Source organism: Macrosteles quadrilineatus, unplaced genomic scaffold (genome assembly GCF_028750875.1).
Source record: "Macrosteles quadrilineatus isolate MER2022 unplaced genomic scaffold, UCM_ALF_1.0 Scaffold_9__3_contigs__length_116548681, whole genome shotgun sequence".
In the NCBI taxonomy this organism is placed as follows: domain Eukaryota; kingdom Metazoa; phylum Arthropoda; class Insecta; order Hemiptera; family Cicadellidae; genus Macrosteles; species Macrosteles quadrilineatus.
In genome coordinates, this window is record NW_026542602.1 from 35295881 (window position 1) to 35314264 (window position 18384).

Here is an 18384-nt window from a genome sequence, read left to right on the forward strand (position 1 = left end):
TATTTTTTAATTATAAAATAAAACTGTCATAACCTAACCAAACTAACCAAACTTGCTGATAATGAAAAAATTTAATGAAGGTTTACTAATCGAAACAATAGTTCTGTTCATAAAATAAAACTATAAATAGCTCAAATTCAATTTTATAAGGTTTTAATTATAAAATTTAACTGTTATAACCTAACAAAACTAACCAAACTTGCTGATAATGCAAAAATCTTAGACAAAAAGTTTGTGCCTACGATGGGTTTCGAACCTGGTACCATAAATTTCGAAGCTCGGCACGCTATCCACTAGACCACCGAGGCTGATGGCTTCAACTCGTTTTATTGCGATAATGGTGTTCCCTCAGCCAATAGAATGCTCTCATTTTGTTCTTATTAAAGTAACTGCAGCTGAAATAAAAATTGTGCAGTGGGCAGTATTGTTCATTTCCATACGAGTTTAAAATTTAAAATTGTCGCGCCATTGTGAGTCAGCTGTTTTGTAAAGGGCGATGGCGTTTCAGAATTAATCAGCTGTTTCATGCAAGACAGACAGACACTTACACTACCGAGTACCGACCGACAACCAAACAGAAAAACAGAAACATGGCTGATAAAAATGATGGGAAGGGCAATGGAAGTAATAATTATTATAGAACTAATTCTAATTCAAATAATGGTGAAGATAATTCTGACGATGAAAATATTCAAGGTGCATCAGTGGGGCCAGACATTGGATTGGGTAACAGCAATCAAATGAGGAACTCTGCAACCGAAACCGGACAAGCAGGTTAGGTTTTAGATTTAGTTAGACAATTTGTTTATAATAAGTAGACTATGTTATTTTACTTCTCAAAATTAATATTTCTGTCAAAACAAACCATCCTGATCCAACCATATAGTCATACTGTGTAAAAGAGTGCTACCTAATTTAGCTAATGAAATCCTAATTTTAGCCAAGCACATTAGCCTAAGCCTAGATAGGCCCTGGGGCCATTTTTTAGAATCTTTTAACTGATCTTTGTTATCATAAGTAATCCAACATACTATGTAGGCCAACCTTAAATCTTTTCTTCAATGAATCGTAACTTAGTAGGCCTAGGCTAACGTAATAAATTACGGTACAATTATTGCCTTATCCATAGCGGACGTCGTGACAACCACTACTTACCAGAGTCCACTATTTATCTATTTTTAGTATTTTATAAGCATAAATCTGCCTTACAATTTTCGCTTAACACCAACTGACGATGTTGTTGAGGGCTTCTTGAAGTAAGTTACGGTACGGTAGGTAGTTGACAGTCAGTGTGAGAGTTGACTTCTGCAAACAGCTTTATGTCATCAGTCTTGAATCATCATGTAATTTCTTATGCACCCATATCATGTTTTCTTCTGTATCTTGTTGCATGTAAGGTAATTTCTCATGTATTATTTTGTAAAATGGGGCTTGCCGTTGAAATAAATAAATTCAGTTCCTCCCGTATCGAAGTCCGAGACGCTAACCACTAGTATAGTAGTAGTTGTATAGCAGTAGTAGTAGTAATCGGATGCACCCTAAAGTCGAGCTTATTATCTGTTTATGTTTGTGTTATGTAAATTGTTGATTTATGTTAGTTTGAAGTTAATGTTTGTTTATACTTAGGCCTATGCCTTTTTTTACTAAATACTTGTAATTAAGCTATTTAAGCCTAGTTTATATGGTTATGTCATACATTTGCCCTCTCATATTTCACTTGGTTTCAGGAACAAGTTCTGGGGGAGATCCACCTAGAAGGGAGGATAATCCATTCTCGTTCAAACACTTTTTAAATCCAGAACCGTTATTTGGTGGGGCACGACCAAAAGTTTACCCCACCAAATCACCTTCATCGTCTCGGATCATCAATAATCCGGAGTTGGCATCTGGACTACCTGACTTTGTTCAAGATCATCTTGTGATAGAACAATGCTATTTGAACCAAAACCAGCCCTCCTCGCTGTCAGTGGATATGAACCGCCTCGCAGAGTTTGGGCTAGAGTAAGTTCATGCTGCCTATTTAAAAATTAGTTTTCATCAGTTAGCACCTCTGGGTTCATCAAACCTTCTCCAGTAGGCCATTAAATAATGTAGGCCTATGGTAATTAACGGTTCAAATACCCCTGCCGCAGCAAACCTGTAGTCCTAGTCTAAGTGAATTTCCATTTGCCTTACTGTATTTGATTTTCTGTTTAGGCCTAGTCTATTTAAATAACATAAGTTTAGCAAGTACCTAGGTTTTGCTACTACAGGGATGCTAACAAAGTGTATTTTTAGTAAAATATTAATAGCCTGGTATAAAATTTGGCAAGTTTGATCAAAATATATCCATAAACAATCAAGAACTAAGGCCCAATTCACACAGAACGAACGTCGGGCGGAGACGTGGCACGGACGAGGCAAGGACATATGTCCCTTCCTCGCCTCTCCATGTAAAGAATGGAGACAAGACCCAGAGAATGTTATGCACTTTAAGCAAAACAATGAATATTGATCAGCAAAGCAGCGTGAAATTGCTGGGCTTCAGCCTAGACCCTAAGTTTACCTGGGAACAACATATCAGTGATGTATGTGTTAAACTCTCCCGTGTGGTCTTTCTTCTGTGGAAACTTAGGGGGGTCATCACTGATAAATATTTGATAAATGTATATCATGCCCTATTTCAAAGCCATATCAGATATGGAATCCTGCTCTGGGGACATGCTCCTGGCTGTATAAAAGTGCTTCGTCTGCAGAAGAGGGCAGTCAGAGTGCTGTCAGCCGCTGGTTATAGAGACCACTGTAAGCCCCTATTCGCCAACCTTAAGGTTATGACCATCTTCAGCCAATATGTTTATTACGGCTTGATTAATCTCAGAAATAACATAGGTGAATATCAACAGAGGGGTGATCTCCATAATCATGACACCAGGCATGCACAGGAACTTGACATTCCTCGATGCAGGTTATCAAGATCCTTGGCAGCCCATCCCATCCCAGCCATGCGATTCTACAATATGTTACCGCCCCGGGCCCACACTGAAGACATGAAAGCTTTCTCCATGCGGATTTTTAACAAACTCACAAATGAGCCGCTGTACTCTTTTGAGGAAGTGTCTGGCGAGTACTTCTCGAATATATAATATGCACCGCCATCACTAGTTTTTGTAAATATTGGTTAAATAAGAATGTTATTTTTTATAAGTTTTATAACTGTAATTTAAATTGACGCAGTCTATCCAACAAGTGTTGGGCAACGACATAGGAGTTGGTAATGGTAATGGTAAACAAATTGATCAATGCCCACACAAGTGACGTGGGGCAGGCGGCCGCCCTCCCCTCGTGGCGTATCGGCAAGTGGCATGTCCGTAGCGCGCCCGTTGTTCAGACTGCAAATATTTTACTTACCAACCTTGTTTGTTTTGTGTTTAGAGTAATTGTGAGTTGGTTCTTGTTCTTTTCACTATGCGAGACGACATTGAATTCAATATCAGATTTTGTGAGGAAGTTGAACAATAGGCTACCCTTGTTTGTACATTTGTACAAACTAACTAATCGACACAGTCGACAGAAATAACTAATTTGCAGTTGACATAAATAACTAAAAGAAATAAGCAAATCCAAAGCGTATAGTCTACATACAAGTTTTCTCGTCACTGTACCGTCCCTTCTGTGTACATTGTCCGTGCCACGTCTCCGCCTGACGTCCGTTCTGTATGAATTGGGCCTAAGGTTACAAGAATTTACAATATTCTCCATAAGAATAGGTAACATAGAAACTTTAAAATTAGGTACTATTTTTTTAATTTCTTCCGTTTCATCTTATAACCGTACAAAAAAACTTTAATATACCATTATTTATTTTTAGCTCTTTAAAATGGTATAGAGAAAGATTGGGAAATTTTTGGTTTTGAGGATAAAAAATGATAAAAACCAATGTTTACCCCATAAAAGCCCGTTCCCATAGCCTGATCATATGCTGGTTCGCAATCTCATTCAAGTTTATCCTGCTTTACACCTTTAAGCCAAATTTCATTGAAATTGATGACATTTCTATGACTTCCTCTGTGGTCCCCCACAGAGGACACAATGATTATGGCAACCATGGGGGGGACCCCCATGGTTGTCATGTCATGGCAATAGCAAGGGAAAATAAAATAGTTTACATTGCCATATGACACTGTGCAAAGTTTATAGCTGTTTTCTGCTATGGTTTGTAAAATATTTAGCCGTACCCAGACTTTTCAAACACCCTGTTATAGATAACAAAGAGGAAGAGAAATTTTTAACCTTAAAATGTTGGTATTAGTGAATGTGTTAGGGGAAGAAGTAGGACCTAAATTATTCTGGATTCTAAAGGTTAAACGTGGTACCTTACTTTTCACAGGGCGTCCAATGACAGCTGGAACCCAAGCAGGTCGGGAGAGTTGCCGTTCGACTTGACTGCAACACGACATGAACGACCCGAGGCGCCCCACCTACCCCTGGACCTACCCGAGGGATTGCCCTTTGACCTTCCGTCCAAGCCTCCCGGAGCGGAAGTCGGGGCTTCGACCAGCCTTCCCGACTTTCTATCTGACGGACCAATCCATAGCGGACGACGTGACGTGACGCAACCACCATCAGAGCCCAGCAGTCCTTCCATCCCCGCCTCCCATTCACACATTCAGTCAGTAAGTGTTGAAATTTGCCAAGAGATTGTAATCTGAATTTTGTAAGTATGGTAGGCCTAATTACAGTTGGCTTTTGATAATCCAACACTTGTAGGATTGGAAGGGTGTCAAATTGCAGTAGGCCTTAATGAAAAGGTCTGATTACTATGAATATGAATACTAATAAATGTTATAAGCCAAAAAAATAAAACCTATGATCTCTTGCACTAGGTAAAACTATATAATAGAATAGTGTTCCTCAACCATTGAGTGTTAAAATAAAATTTATAAAGTTTAACAATGTTTATTGGATGAAAAAATCAAACATGGTTTAATTACCTTCAGTCATATTCATAGTCGTATTCTTGCACCCTAAGTTTACCTGTTTTTATGTTACCCTAGGATTTCCTAGGTTTGGTTGTGCTATCATCAGATTCCAGTTTGAAATGTATTCAGTCCATTGGACGTAGTTTGGTTAAAACTATATACAGGGTGTCCTGGGACTCTCTGGGAAATTTCAAATTTTATATAAAATTTTCCTTAGGCACACATTTTACAATAGAAACATGGTTCTCTGGTGATAAGTTTTCCGTCTATCGACCTGTATGTATTCTTTATAAATTAATTTTTAACTCATCAAGATCTATTTAAGATAGAAACTTCATATTTAGTATACATGTGTACCTTAATAGGTAGAACAAGTGTATACAACTATTTTCCTATAACTAAACCAATTTCAAAATGGCTGCCGTTTAGGAATAGTAATGTCAAATTCCATGAAAACTGTAACAGCTACAAAACATTATTATGAAAGGTAAAAAAAATGCATCCTTAAAAGCCAAATCAAACAACACCTTATTTAAACCAAGTTAGTAGTAGGCCTAATGCTTTTTGAAAATTAATGTAATTTCAATAATAGGTACCACATTACATACTAAAAACATTGTTTTAAAAAACAAATGAGATGCTGTACTTTACTAATCAGCTCCGTTTTATGTTCGCTTCATCCTAAACTTGTTTTATTTACTCTTAACTTCTAATTCAAAATTTTTTATATTTGAAATACATTTATTTTTAAACCATACCTTGTGGTTGAGTTCTCCAGCAGAAACATTTTACCAAATGAAATAATTAAAGTTGCAGATGGAAAATGAGAGGTTAAGAAGAGATCAGGAGACGCTCAGAAGACAGCTATCTGACCAAATCAGGAGGTAAAGTCAAAGCCAACATTGAACATTACCAGTTTATTTGATAGCGTTTATAAAATATAAGGTTTTAATGGACAGTATATAAATTGACCATTAGACCAAATATTGTAATGCAGAAAGACTAGTAATTCAAACCTAAGTAGATTAAAACCACTAAATGCTATAACAGCTTATATATAGTATCTAAAGCTAAACTAAATATAGTAGAAACTCGTTTGCACGACCCTCAATGTCACAACCTTGATTACAAGTCCACTTTAAAACCACAATGTTAACCACAATGTTATGTTGTAATTTAACACAATGTTAAATTAACCTCTATATTACGAGTATTTCTGTTTTAAAACCACTTTAATAAGACACCTAATTTGAAGTTATGAGGCAATTCAAAACCTCTATGGCAATTTTTTCCAAGTCAATCTCGGTAACACAACTCTACAGAGCTAAACTGTATGAAATAGTTCCTACGGGAATTCGCCAGAACGGATGTTTTGGAGGAAATAACATCAGTTCAGTCTGGAACCAGTGAAACCTGCCTGGAACCTACTCTATGTGCACCTACCCTACCACCATTTTTCAGAAAATTATTTATCTTTGATAGGTCAGTAGTGCAATGTTCATTGTGGTCCTTTACTGCATTACTGATTATCTGTTGATTTATCTCAAGTCCAGTATTTTGTTCTTAAATCGATAACTGTAGCCTACTTGATAGTGCCTTGGACTAAAGCCACGTGATCAAGTCAATTTTAACCTATTTCAATTTGTTATACAGTATATTAACAGTAGGCTACTGCACTATAGCCTATATTATAATTTGAAAGAAAATACGTGTTTGCATAAGTTATGAAATACAATCATTATAAAGATGAGACTTTTAATAACCTTCATGACACGACTGCTGGCCGAAACCACTTTGTAATGTGACCCTTGACAAGAACAACACCTCGATAACAGGACTATTTTCCTAATCACCTGCGACACTTCTTATCGAGGTTCTACCATAGATAAAACATCTCCCTTAGTAGATTTCTCATCCTTTTGGAACAGCTGAATATAAACCTCGTTTAACCAAATAATACAATCTAACCATAAACAATAATTAATCCCCTAGTTATACACCACACAATATAGCACAAATCAAGAAATTAACCCTAAAATAATAGAAAAAAAATTCTTCATCACTAGGGCCCAGTGTCACAGTACATGAACTAAACACGAAAAACAAGCTTCAAAATTTACAATGGGATGAGAAGTCCACTTAAGTCTACTCATTAAGTGTTGGTTAGTCTATGGTTCTACTGTATCATTGGCTTATGATTTTTAAATACAGTAGGCCTATGTCTCTATATTTTAAAATATCAAGTTTGCTTTTAGGCTTGGTTTTAATTTATGTAGTAGGCATTCTCAAGGATGCCAAATCACTTCATGGATAAAGGCAAAAAATTTTTATTTCTTAAGGATTTTTTGGTTGCTAGTTATTGATAGCTTGTCAAATTGAAAGACAGTTTTCAATCTACATTTGTGGCTAAGGAAACCAACTGACTTCAGTCAGTTAAGAAGTTAACCATATTAGGCCCCTTTCATACTCTGCGTCGTGCCGCGCACAAGAGGAGCGGCCATGGTAGTGATGGGGGGGGGGGGGGGGGGGGGTGTCAGTGATGGGATAATAGAATACTATGAATTCGATTAATATTTCCCCCTAGTTTACCAAGCTAAAACCAAATTAACTAGGCCTAGCTCATGTATAATAATAGTAATACAAAAAAATATTGTTATGGATGGTCAAATAATAATTCGGAGTATATAAAGAATATTTAATAAATTGTCCAGGCTTACATCATTGTCAAGCTTTGAAGCCTTACCAAACAAATAATGCTGGTTCGTTCTGAAGAGGGTTTGGTTTCGATCATGGTTGCAGCCCTTGACAGTGCCGCTGCGATGTGTCGCAGAGTATTTTTTTTTTTTTTTGTCCTTGGATGCTAGGCCCGAGCCTGGGATTGTTTTTCACATTACTTCAGGCTAGACCTAGGGGTTGCGGCATTGTCACTTAGATAAAATCCATTGGTGACTTGGCGGGGATCGAACCCGGGACCTCAGGGACTGAAGTCCCGCGCTCTAGCCACTACGCCAGCTCGTTCCCCCATATCACCTGTCGCAGAGTATAAAAGCTCCCATACAACGCAATGCACCTAGATGCACGTTTCTGGAACTTTTAGGTAGGGCATCATGCATTTAACCAGCCACAGCGGTGTGCAGGTTATAAAAGCTCCCATTTAGCTCAATGCATGTACAGGGCTACAGAGTATAAAATGGGCCTTAATCATTCAACACTCATTCTTCAAATATCTTTCTTTAGTTTGGACTACCAAAAAATACTCGTCTGATATTTTAGTGTCATGCAAACATAATCATAATAAACTTACACATACTTCATACGTACATACACATACTTTCATAGTAGTCGGGACCATGAAAGTTTGCAGTTGGTGGCAGCCAATCACTAGACAAGGCTAGTGCGACGTTGCTATATCGCCCGTTGACGACACTTATTAAAATACTAAACAATATTTTCAAATCAGCTGGAATTATAAGATTTGGCAACATCGCACTGTCCTCATTGGCTCCTTTGAAGTCACATGGTAAATAGGCTCCTCCCTCAACTGCAAACTTTCGTGGTCCCGACTTTAATTACAATGGTTCTTGCAAACCAGCTAACTATTTTTACCTATGTAAACATATACTTGACCAGTTAATACATTTTCAAACTCTTTCAGAAATGAATCTTTAGATGCTGAACTACGAGCCTTGCGAAGTAGAGATCGGGAAGACACTGCGAGTTTAGAAAATATGGTTAGACAGGCGGAGGAAAATCTCTTAAGAACCACAGTAAGTTTCAAAAACCCACCTTGCATTTGCCGTACAATATCTTATTGTAATAATAATACTTTTTTGTTTAGTAATTAATTGTCAAAATTCTCAATATATCATATAAATAATGTGCATGTAATGAGGATTACCATAGCTTACTTCTGATATTTAAGTCTCTGTCCCCCAGGATTTTGATTCCTGTGGAGATTAAGGAAGTGAATACCTACTAATTTTTGTTTCTCAATTGCTACCAGTAACTTATCTATTTTATTCTTCAAAATATTAAAAATTATTCAAAATATTCAATAAGAGATGATATTTTAAAGTGTAGATTTACTAATCAATCTAAGTATGGCCATTGTGTTAAAAATTAATAGGTAAATTTTTACAGTATGAAATGTGATATAGGCTACTCAGTTCCTTTTAGCCACAGACTTCCCAAAATGGATGCGGTAGCCCAGGACCTTAGATGGATAATTCAAAACTAAATTTAAAGGGATTATCTAATTTTCATTTTTTTATAAGAAACTGTGTAGGCAGGGAATAGACAGTCATAATTTTAATCAAGCGAGATAGTAGTTTATTCTTTCCTTTTCTTTACAAATTTATTGAGAAATAATAGTAGGAATGTTTTTTTTTTTCAGAGAAGAGCAGAAACAGCAGAAATGAAGGCTGCGAAGCTGAAACAAGAAGTCAAACTTCTTACTGTAAGTTGGCTACACTTTATAAATTTAGGTTAGCTTTTTCTTTTATTATTTTTGGCTACAGTTTGCTACTTTTCTAGTTGCTTACTTTGCTATTTACTGTACCTTTTAGAAGTGAACTCCTCTAATATTCTCGGTCTTGAATCTCATCACTTCTTTACAGGCATGCACTGTATTTTCTATTGTTAATGTGGCTGTTAATGTTTATTCTAATAAATTAAAAACTCATTTCATGATAGGTTATTATATCTCATGTAAATAAATTACATTATTTTAATAATATTGAAAATGTGTTTGATCATATTTGTACAAATATAAGTCTAACATATTTTTTTATATTTTATTGGATTAGTTTGTTGGAATACCTGTAATGAGAGATAAATAAACACAGGAAAAGTTTAAAATTTTAAGAAACATTTTAAGAAAACATTAGACGGTTTAACACAACTAAGCATGATATGCAGTGTGCAAAAGAAATACAATTTAAACTAGTAGCAAACAGGATAAAATCAAACTTATAAAACAGACCTCACTTCAGTAGAACCCCTAATATCAAGCCTCGGAATTTTCGGTCCTCTGTTTAGGCCTATCTGGTTACTTCCCGAAATCGACACCAAAAATATTTTCCACCGTTGTACACGTAGTCTCCATGATTTGAGCATTCTCACGGTTTATCTGTCTCCGGCCCATATAAGTTTTTAGCGGGTTCACTACTCAGTTGAGCTAGTAGATTCCCAAAAGAGACTTAAACACTAGGCCTACTTTTAACCAATCACATGTTGTTATTAGATACAAACTATCGTTTTAGTAATAGGTTGGTTTATCCGGCCAGGGGCTTGGTCCCACATATGCCGGATATGAGGGGTTTAATTTACTGATTCCCACAGCACAACTAGGCCTTCCTTCACTGCATGTTATGTCCCTTATGATGTAATTGACTAGAGTAGAGATAGTCCCAAGTATCATGTTACAATGTTGACGGTGAATTTAGCACTGTAATTCCTTCTTATCTAAGGGATTATAACCTGCAGAACTGAGATGTAAAATACTGTCAGTGATTGGTCGTTACTGGAATACTATGTTACCAAGTCAAGGTCGTGAGCAGGTTGGGTTTAAGTGGAAATGTTGAACTCAGTGAGTGATTTTATTTCTTACCCAACTTATTCTTCCAGATTGAGGATGTATCTAGGAGAGTAAATCATTCATTTGCAGGAGAGCCCCAGTTATTTATTATTTCGGAATATTAAACCTTATGCAAAAAAGTGACCAGGTAGTGTGCTTTTAGGTCACAGTGTAAAAAAAATTGAATTCAATGAAAAACATAGTAAATATAATAATACGTAACTTAATTGTTGTAATCCTTTAACGGATAAAAAGTTTAGATGCAATAATTGAAAGGAAAACATATTGTTGATTACCGGTATGTACTCCAGGTCGTTCATATAGGTAAGTAGATGACATTAATTAAATACATTTGTAGTACTATTCACTACGTGAAAATAAGGGTTCACAAATAATGAACATTATTATAAGAGAAATAGTAAATTTGATCACATAACTTTAAGTTATTTAGAGGGTACCCGGTACAAAATAATAAAAATATTTGTGTTGAGAAACATAATAAATTACCATTTAAAAGTCGATTGTGAATTGTGCATGACAACATTAAGTCCTGCTATCATGATTAGTCATCATAAACGTACAGTTATTTAGCAATTTCCACAGACTTTAAAGGGTAGGTTCTGCCACGGTTTAAGAAAGATTGCTGTAGTAGAATTAAATACAGGACAAAAGCCTATATCCTGTCCAGATGCAGACCAGACTGGTATTTAGTCTTGTGGTTTGAGCTTTGTTTTAGGAATTTACAGATAACTTTTTTCTTTTTGTTCAGTATTACTATTATATTTTTAAAGTTTTAATAATTGTAATTAGTTTTATCAAATACTAGATAACCTGTTGCTCGAAATCGATCAAAACTGAAACTTGTATAAAAGAAATAAACAAAAAACATTAACAGCAAGACTTTAATCAAAGAGTCTTTCTAAAATAATTTATATGACTGATTATAAATATAAAAATATTATGATGTAAAAAAATATAAAAGCAATCTACGATATTTAAATTTACATTCACTCTCATACTGCTTCGGTTATCTCTTATGTATAGTAGGCGGGTGCACTCTATGAACACGTAGATGTCAACCACACACTGTAAAGTGAGCTTTTGGCCTAATGTTGCTCAATTCCTCTCTTGACGCCAACCATCACTACTTTTATTCTAGCATTGTTAAATTATTTCTTTGGTGTGTTCTGTTTTAGGCGTATTTAAATTAGGGGCCCCAACCCAAGTCTCCGGTTGGGAACATAAGAGGGTAAGCAAGTGGATCTAACGACAGATCTACAATGGATACGCGTTTAACATTATTAGTGCTGGAAATAACTATACGATTTGTTTGGCCAGGTGGTGCTTTGTTTTCAGTTTTAAAAATTTCTGCGAAATCTACACAGGTAAGCACCATTGTAGCGAGGGAAGACACTTCTTCTGTCTCTTATTATGTACATAAGAATCTCACTTGACTCCTCGGAGCTCTCGTCCCTACATAACGGCTGCCACAGTCTTCAAAGATTTGGCAAATGGGTTGGCATTGTGACCCTATTTCCCGCATATTTTTTAATTGAATTTTTTTATTGTGCTTAGTTCTCCTTTGGGTTCAAGTGACATTGTCGTACTTACTTATATATCTGTGCGTATTCAGGATCATCACCTTATTGAGGAATTAGAGGACCCACTCGGTGGTAAAACGTGTCACGGATCTTAAAATTGTAGATCCCCTGTGGAACTTTCTTATCTTAATGAGCTTTGGAGCTGACCATGGTAAAGGCAGAACTAAATTGACGAACTTTATCCAAATTATTTCTGGATATAAGTCTCACAGTCCTATTTTCAGATTGGGAGTTTCCAATAAGAACCCGAAGTTTATTGTGGTGAATTGTACAAATGAGGTAAACGAACCTTTCATTTATGGCAACAAAGAGTACAAACTTAACCGTCTCGGCCAGTCTTTTATTGCTTAAAAATATGTAAGCCACTACAATGTAAACATTTAACGTTCATTTATCCGAGATTGGACTAAAACAACGGTGGTACTACCACTATGTACCCATCAAATGTTCAATTGAGAGGTTGATGCAAGCGGTCATGTTCGCGTTCCCTCAAGCCACTCACAGTTCTTCGTCGTACTGGCGGCATTTGATTTTAAATTGAAATGAAATAAAAAAGTTAACCAAACAACAGAAAACACTATAAAGGAATTGGAATTTTGATACCCGGTAATGTAACGGATAACTGCCCTGTGAATAATCACTTTTAAACATCCACTTTATCACATCGAACTGTAACTACATGATAATCAGTAAAATACAATGTAAGGTAAATCAATTTAACCATAGACAAAAAGAATTAAATATTTATTCTTAAACACTTTGCTGTCTAGTATTGATAGGAAACTCTTCATTATGAACCAGACTTAGTTAACAGATTGAAATAAAATATAAATTCCAGCTTTGCTCTGGAAGTTTTAAGTCCTGCAGTCTGTGGTTAACCTTAAACAATATTTCAAACTACGTCCATATGTTATTTGTAAATAAAGGGAAATGAGTTTGATCAAATGTCATCAGATAGCGCCGCCTTCCAAACTTTAGCCCTTAAGTCTACTTAAGTGGTGCCCTTTCTTAATATTCTGGGACGTATTTGCACATCTACGTAAAAATACCTTTAATTTGACACCTCAAACTTTAAAATCCATCAAGCCGTTATTCAGCTATGACTGTGAAAAGAAAACTGCTTGCGTATTAATATATAGATAACAGTTTAGTATTAGTCTTATAAATATTGACAAAACTCCTATCTATGAACATTGTACTCCAAAAGATGTTATGAGTTAATAAAGAATTTGATTTTGAATTTGACTTCCTCTGCAACCGCTAGCAAATTGCAATGTCCCTTTCCTAAAAATTCCTGAAATGATTTAACACCGTTCAAAAACAGGAATACAAATTTCCTGAAAAATGCATGTTTTGAACACCCTTAACAATAATGGCAGAAGGTAGTCTGACGCACAGCTTCTATCCAGTGGTAGTTTTAGGTGGCGGGGGGGGGGGGGGGGTTACAGGGGCAAACCCCCCCTTGGACATTGGAAAATAAATTTGCACATACAATATTATGTCCTAAAAACGTAACGGAGGTTTTTGGACTAAGTTCTAGACGTTCAAATGGCTTTAGAAAGTCACTATCTGCTTGAAAAATACAAAACCTTCTGGAGGAGGACCCCCACATACCCTTCGGTAGCTCCCCCCTTTACAAGGCCCTAGAACCACCACTGTTTCTATGAGTAGTGAAACATTATCAATATTTACTTCTCGCACAATATTTTACATGAAATAACATGAAGACGTGTGAATTTTAATTCTTTCCTAATCTTGGAAGCTGTGTAAGTCCAGAGTGTTGTGTTGTGCAGATGGAGCTTAGTGGTAACATTAGAGGAGCTCATGGACCAGCCGCAGACAGGACGAGTGATCACAGACTTGCGGCTGAGCTTAGGACAGCCGTCACTAGTGCTGAGCTCTCCCTCAGGTCAGTAGAAATTACCAAATTTATACATTTGCACCCTTGGTCCATGTGGGGTGTTTTTGTTTGTCTAACTCCTAGACACCTTTAGGCTGAATGCGAGGCAGTTTGGCGAACAGAGCCAGGAGCTTAGGAGTTTGAGGGCTTTCCCTTTCAGAACTACACCAAATTCTACATTTCTAGAATTTTTTGAGAGGATAGAAGGCTCACCTGAATGGGAAAGAGTCCAAACTGGCACAGGAAACGCAACACTTTACAACTATATTAACAAAGCATTAGAATATTTCACTATCACTGACAGTGAAATATTCTAATGTTTTGTGTAAAGTTTTGTGTTTCCTGAGTCAGTTTGGACTCTTTCCCATTCAGGCAAGCCTGCTATCCTCTCAAAAAATCCTAAAAACCTAGGCCCTTGTGCTCTATGCTACACCCTTAAATTCTACATTTCATTAGGCTGTGAGTGGGTTACTCTAGGCAAAGGCTGAACACAGGTTTAGGGGACACAATAGATCTGATGATGAGTGTTTTGCCCAATAGATCACGGTTATCATCAGTATCAGCAATGTTTTTTATTAGATACCGTTGTGAAATCATAGGATAATAACAAATGGCATAAGAGTTTAGATTGGATCTGGATAATATATAGTAGATAAATAATAATAGCTGAGTAGTGCTCTCCTGAATCAAATGGTTTCCAACTCCAAGTAAGGTTAGCCAGAGTAAGCTACGTTGTTGTTTTAGCGAAGTGATGAATGATGAACGATACAATTTAGTGTTAAGTATGAACACGATATTTGAGCAACTGGGATGATTAACTCAAAAGCAATCAATTCTCACAATATAATTGGATTCTCATCATGACATGCCTCCTGGAGGTATACAATTTTGAAGTGGACTTTGTGAGCAAATGCTGTTGATCTGCTCTGTTACACTTAATGATTTAAAGTTTCTTAGTTCTTTCTTAATTATTCAAGATTCTATTTTTTAATACTTATTCTGTATCCAGACAAATGCTGAGTGGAGTGGACACATTGAGGATGATTGCCTCCACATTAGAGAACAGGCACAGGTTTGAGGAACAACACGAGTTCTCAGAGTCAGAATCTAGAGACAGAGACGACTCAGGTCCTGCACTCTAGTGGTGAGTCTTTGAAGTAGACATAAAGATAACAGAGTTGATTCTAGTCAAATTAATCAATAGTTGTAAATATTTTGCTTATAAAATCCAGATTTATAATTTTGTTTCGTTAGCTGTATGTTGAATTATAAAATTGGCTTAAGTACCTGCGTCTGCGTAATCCAATTGTTGCTTATTGCCGCAACTAGTTTAGACTCGTCAGGAAATCATCTTTAAGTATTGTAAGATGTCAATTTCTTCATTCCGAACTCGTCAATTCACATACAGTACATAACCAACTGACCGGCTGTCTTCTGTTTGTTGCATTAAAACAGTATACTAAAGCAATCAGAAGACAGTAACACTGATATTGGAGAGTGATTGTAAAATTCTACAAACAAACTATTATTAATTGCAAACTTTTTAATTAAAATATTTTTATGACATGGCTATCAATGTACTTGAGAGAGAGAGTTGGGAATGAATGCAGCACACAGTTGACTGATAACACGACAAAGAAAGTGGTGTCTCAGCAGCCAAACACATTGACGGGGAGTCTTGTCTCTACATCCACCAGGTTGTGTCGAATCATTCCCAGATAAGATCGTTACTGTCTTTTAAATCATTTTAATGTGTTTTTGAAGAAATCATGACATCCTCCAAAGCCTGAGGATGACCTCTTGACAAGTCTAAAGTAATTGCGACAATAAGAAATAATTGGAGTACACAGAAACAGGTATTTAGATCAATTTTGTTATTTTCTTTTCTACAGGGTGACTGCCGGGAACCGGACGAATTTGCAACAGCTGTTACATTGTTGCTACACGTGCTAGGGAGATTGAGGTTATGTCATTGTTTTGAGTGAGCTTTACCATTTTAGTCACGATGGATCAGTGGTCAGTTCAGCTTCGTGTTTTTGCATATGACACATTTATTAAAAATGGCAAATCCGTTATCAAAACACAGCGTATCTTCCGACGCCACTTTAATATTGCGCGAAATGACACGGTTCCAAGCCGAAATACATTGCTAAGATGGGTGCACAAGTTCAGAACAACAGGAACAGTATCAAAGAAAAAGCCACCCGGTCCAGCAAGAACAGTGAGAACATCAGACAACATCGCCACAGTGAGAACTGCTTTGATGAGGAGCCCGGGTCGCTCTGCACGAAGACACGCACAAGAGCTACGCATGAAGCGCGATTCTGTCAGAATAATTATAAAATCAGAATTGAAATTTCATCCCTACAAAATACAGGTGGTACAGCAACTGAAAGCGAGTGCATCGATGCAAGTTGTGAAGAAGATGTTCCCTGGCAAGTTGATTTCACGTTTTGGTGACGTGCCGTGGCCGCCGAGGTCACCAGATTTGTCACCCTGAGACTATTTCTTATGGGGGTATTTTAAAGCTCGTGTCTATGTTCACAAACCACAAACATTATTGCAGCTAAAAGATTCAATCACCAAAGAGGTGAATTTGATTGGACAATTGGAGTTGATGAGAGTGCGTAATGATTTTCTCCAGAGGTTGGAAACCTTTATCCAGGTTAACGGCCATCACATGCATGATATCATCTTTAAGAAATAAACCCAAACTAGGATAAAAGGTCCCATAAAACATATGTTTTTTGAAATGGTATGTTTTCACCAATATATATTCAACAATTAAATAATTTTACTATATAAAATAAGGTTGTACTATTCAGTTAGAAAACGTCCGGTTCCCGGCAGTCACCCTGTATGATCTTGACGGCCAACAGCATAATCTACATAAACTCATTAGAATTAATGAGCTACAACCAAATTGAATTGTGCAATTGAATTGAGTCTACCTTGAATTTTGCAAAAATCCAATAATCCGTTTTGATTATCATCAAATCGGACAATAATTTTGATTATCCGAATGTGTTATGGTCTCATTTGGAGTTCTACTGTAGACTTATGTAGTTAATTTACTGCTTTGAACTACAATTTGTATTGTTTTTATATATTTTTCAGGAGCCGTTGGTGGTTAGCACCGTGTACAGTTGTACAGATCAGTGTATTTTTGTAACTAAGTTTGTCACGTCACTCCCCACTAGTCCGGCAGCAATACCGACCTTCAACTCTTTGTTATATTATAAATTATTTTGTAAATAAACAAATAAAGTATTTAATACAAATCTTATTCTGCCATTGTATTATTTCATTTTAGTTTCAAACAGCATGATCAGTACGAACTGAATTAGAAATTCACATCAACTGGAAACTGGGCTAAGCCGATCCAATGGAAACATTCAGTTAGGTAGTGTGTTGTTTTAGAGGATTAATTGTGTGAAAATGAAGAATATATGTAGGCCTACTTATGGAAATACTCCATTGGAGTTATCTACAACCGGTTTGCAAAAAAAAGGAATTACATCTATACAAGAGGTTCTACCTGCGAATTCACGGGTGTACAGAAGCCACCATTAAATTAATTTAATCAACTTTGACTTTATATTTCATGTAAAGGGCCTAAGTTCCAAAAAATTGTCATCTGAAAGGATGTTAAAAGCAGTGGAACCTTCATACCTTATGTCCTGAGGTGGCCAAGGTGGGTACGGTTGTACCTGAACTCGCTTCTCTCTTTCACGACGTCTTTAATACTTTACTTTAAATGAAATGGTGACCTATTAAAGATCGGTGACAACCTCTTGGAACGAACAACATACATGGTTTGTTAATCTCATATTCATTGTGTATCGGACACCTTTAATCACTCACTTGTATCAAACAGCTAGAAATAGCTTCACTGTCCATTCACCGCACTTCTTTTAAGAACATAAAAGTAAATAATAAAATAAGTAAACAAAAATGTAAACAAACAATAGTTATTTGTGCAACTAGTGAGAAAAGTGAGCAATTGACTCACTCGAGAGAAATCCTTACTCACGAGCCATAGGCGAGTGAGGAATGGTTTCTCGAGTGAGGCAATTGTACTTTGAACTCGAGTTGCACATTATACTTTTCCTACAGTTACCATAAAACAAAAACATTTGTGAAGAAACATGAAGAAACATAACCTATTTTTACACAGAAGTGAAGTGAACTTTTAATATAACATTTAATGTGAAGTGACAAATACAACAGTACAACAGCTGACCAGCTGATTTACAGCCAGTGCTGCCAACATATTTCGCGCGCATACGACGTTGCCTGCATGTTACGCGCTCACTATTTCGTGCCTTCACGTTGCAAATCTGGAGTGAG

General features: G+C 36.5%; 1 protein-coding gene across 1 annotated transcript; it reads left to right on the forward strand.

Moving 5' to 3' along the window:
• The first annotated feature begins 543 nt into the window (after window positions 1–543).
• LOC129003109 (endosome-associated-trafficking regulator 1) lies at window positions 544–17320 on the forward strand. Its single transcript, XM_054431346.1, has 9 exons — window positions 544–774; window positions 1728–2001; window positions 4367–4652; window positions 5769–5842; window positions 8614–8725; window positions 9352–9414; window positions 13928–14043; window positions 15044–15178; window positions 17152–17320. Exons 1-8 carry the CDS (start codon window positions 591–593, stop codon window positions 15174–15176), a joined length of 1242 nt encoding a protein of 413 aa, XP_054287321.1. The 5' UTR covers window positions 544–590; the 3' UTR covers window positions 15177–15178; window positions 17152–17320.
• Window positions 17321–18384: the final 1064 nt, after the last annotated feature.

What these genes read in the sequence shown, in the direction of transcription:
- LOC129003109 (XM_054431346.1), top strand. Translation starts at nt 591, where the DNA reads ATGGCTGATAAAAATGATGGGAAGGGCAATGGAAGTAATAATTATTAT. An exon ending in AACCGAAACCGGACAAGCAG is followed by an intron (nt 775 to 1,727) that starts GTTAGGTTTTAG and finishes ACTTGGTTTCAG; the next exon opens with GAACAAGTTCTGGGGGAGAT. An exon ending in AAAATCTCTTAAGAACCACA is followed by an intron (nt 8,726 to 9,351) that starts GTAAGTTTCAAA and finishes TTTTTTTTTCAG; the next exon opens with AGAAGAGCAGAAACAGCAGA.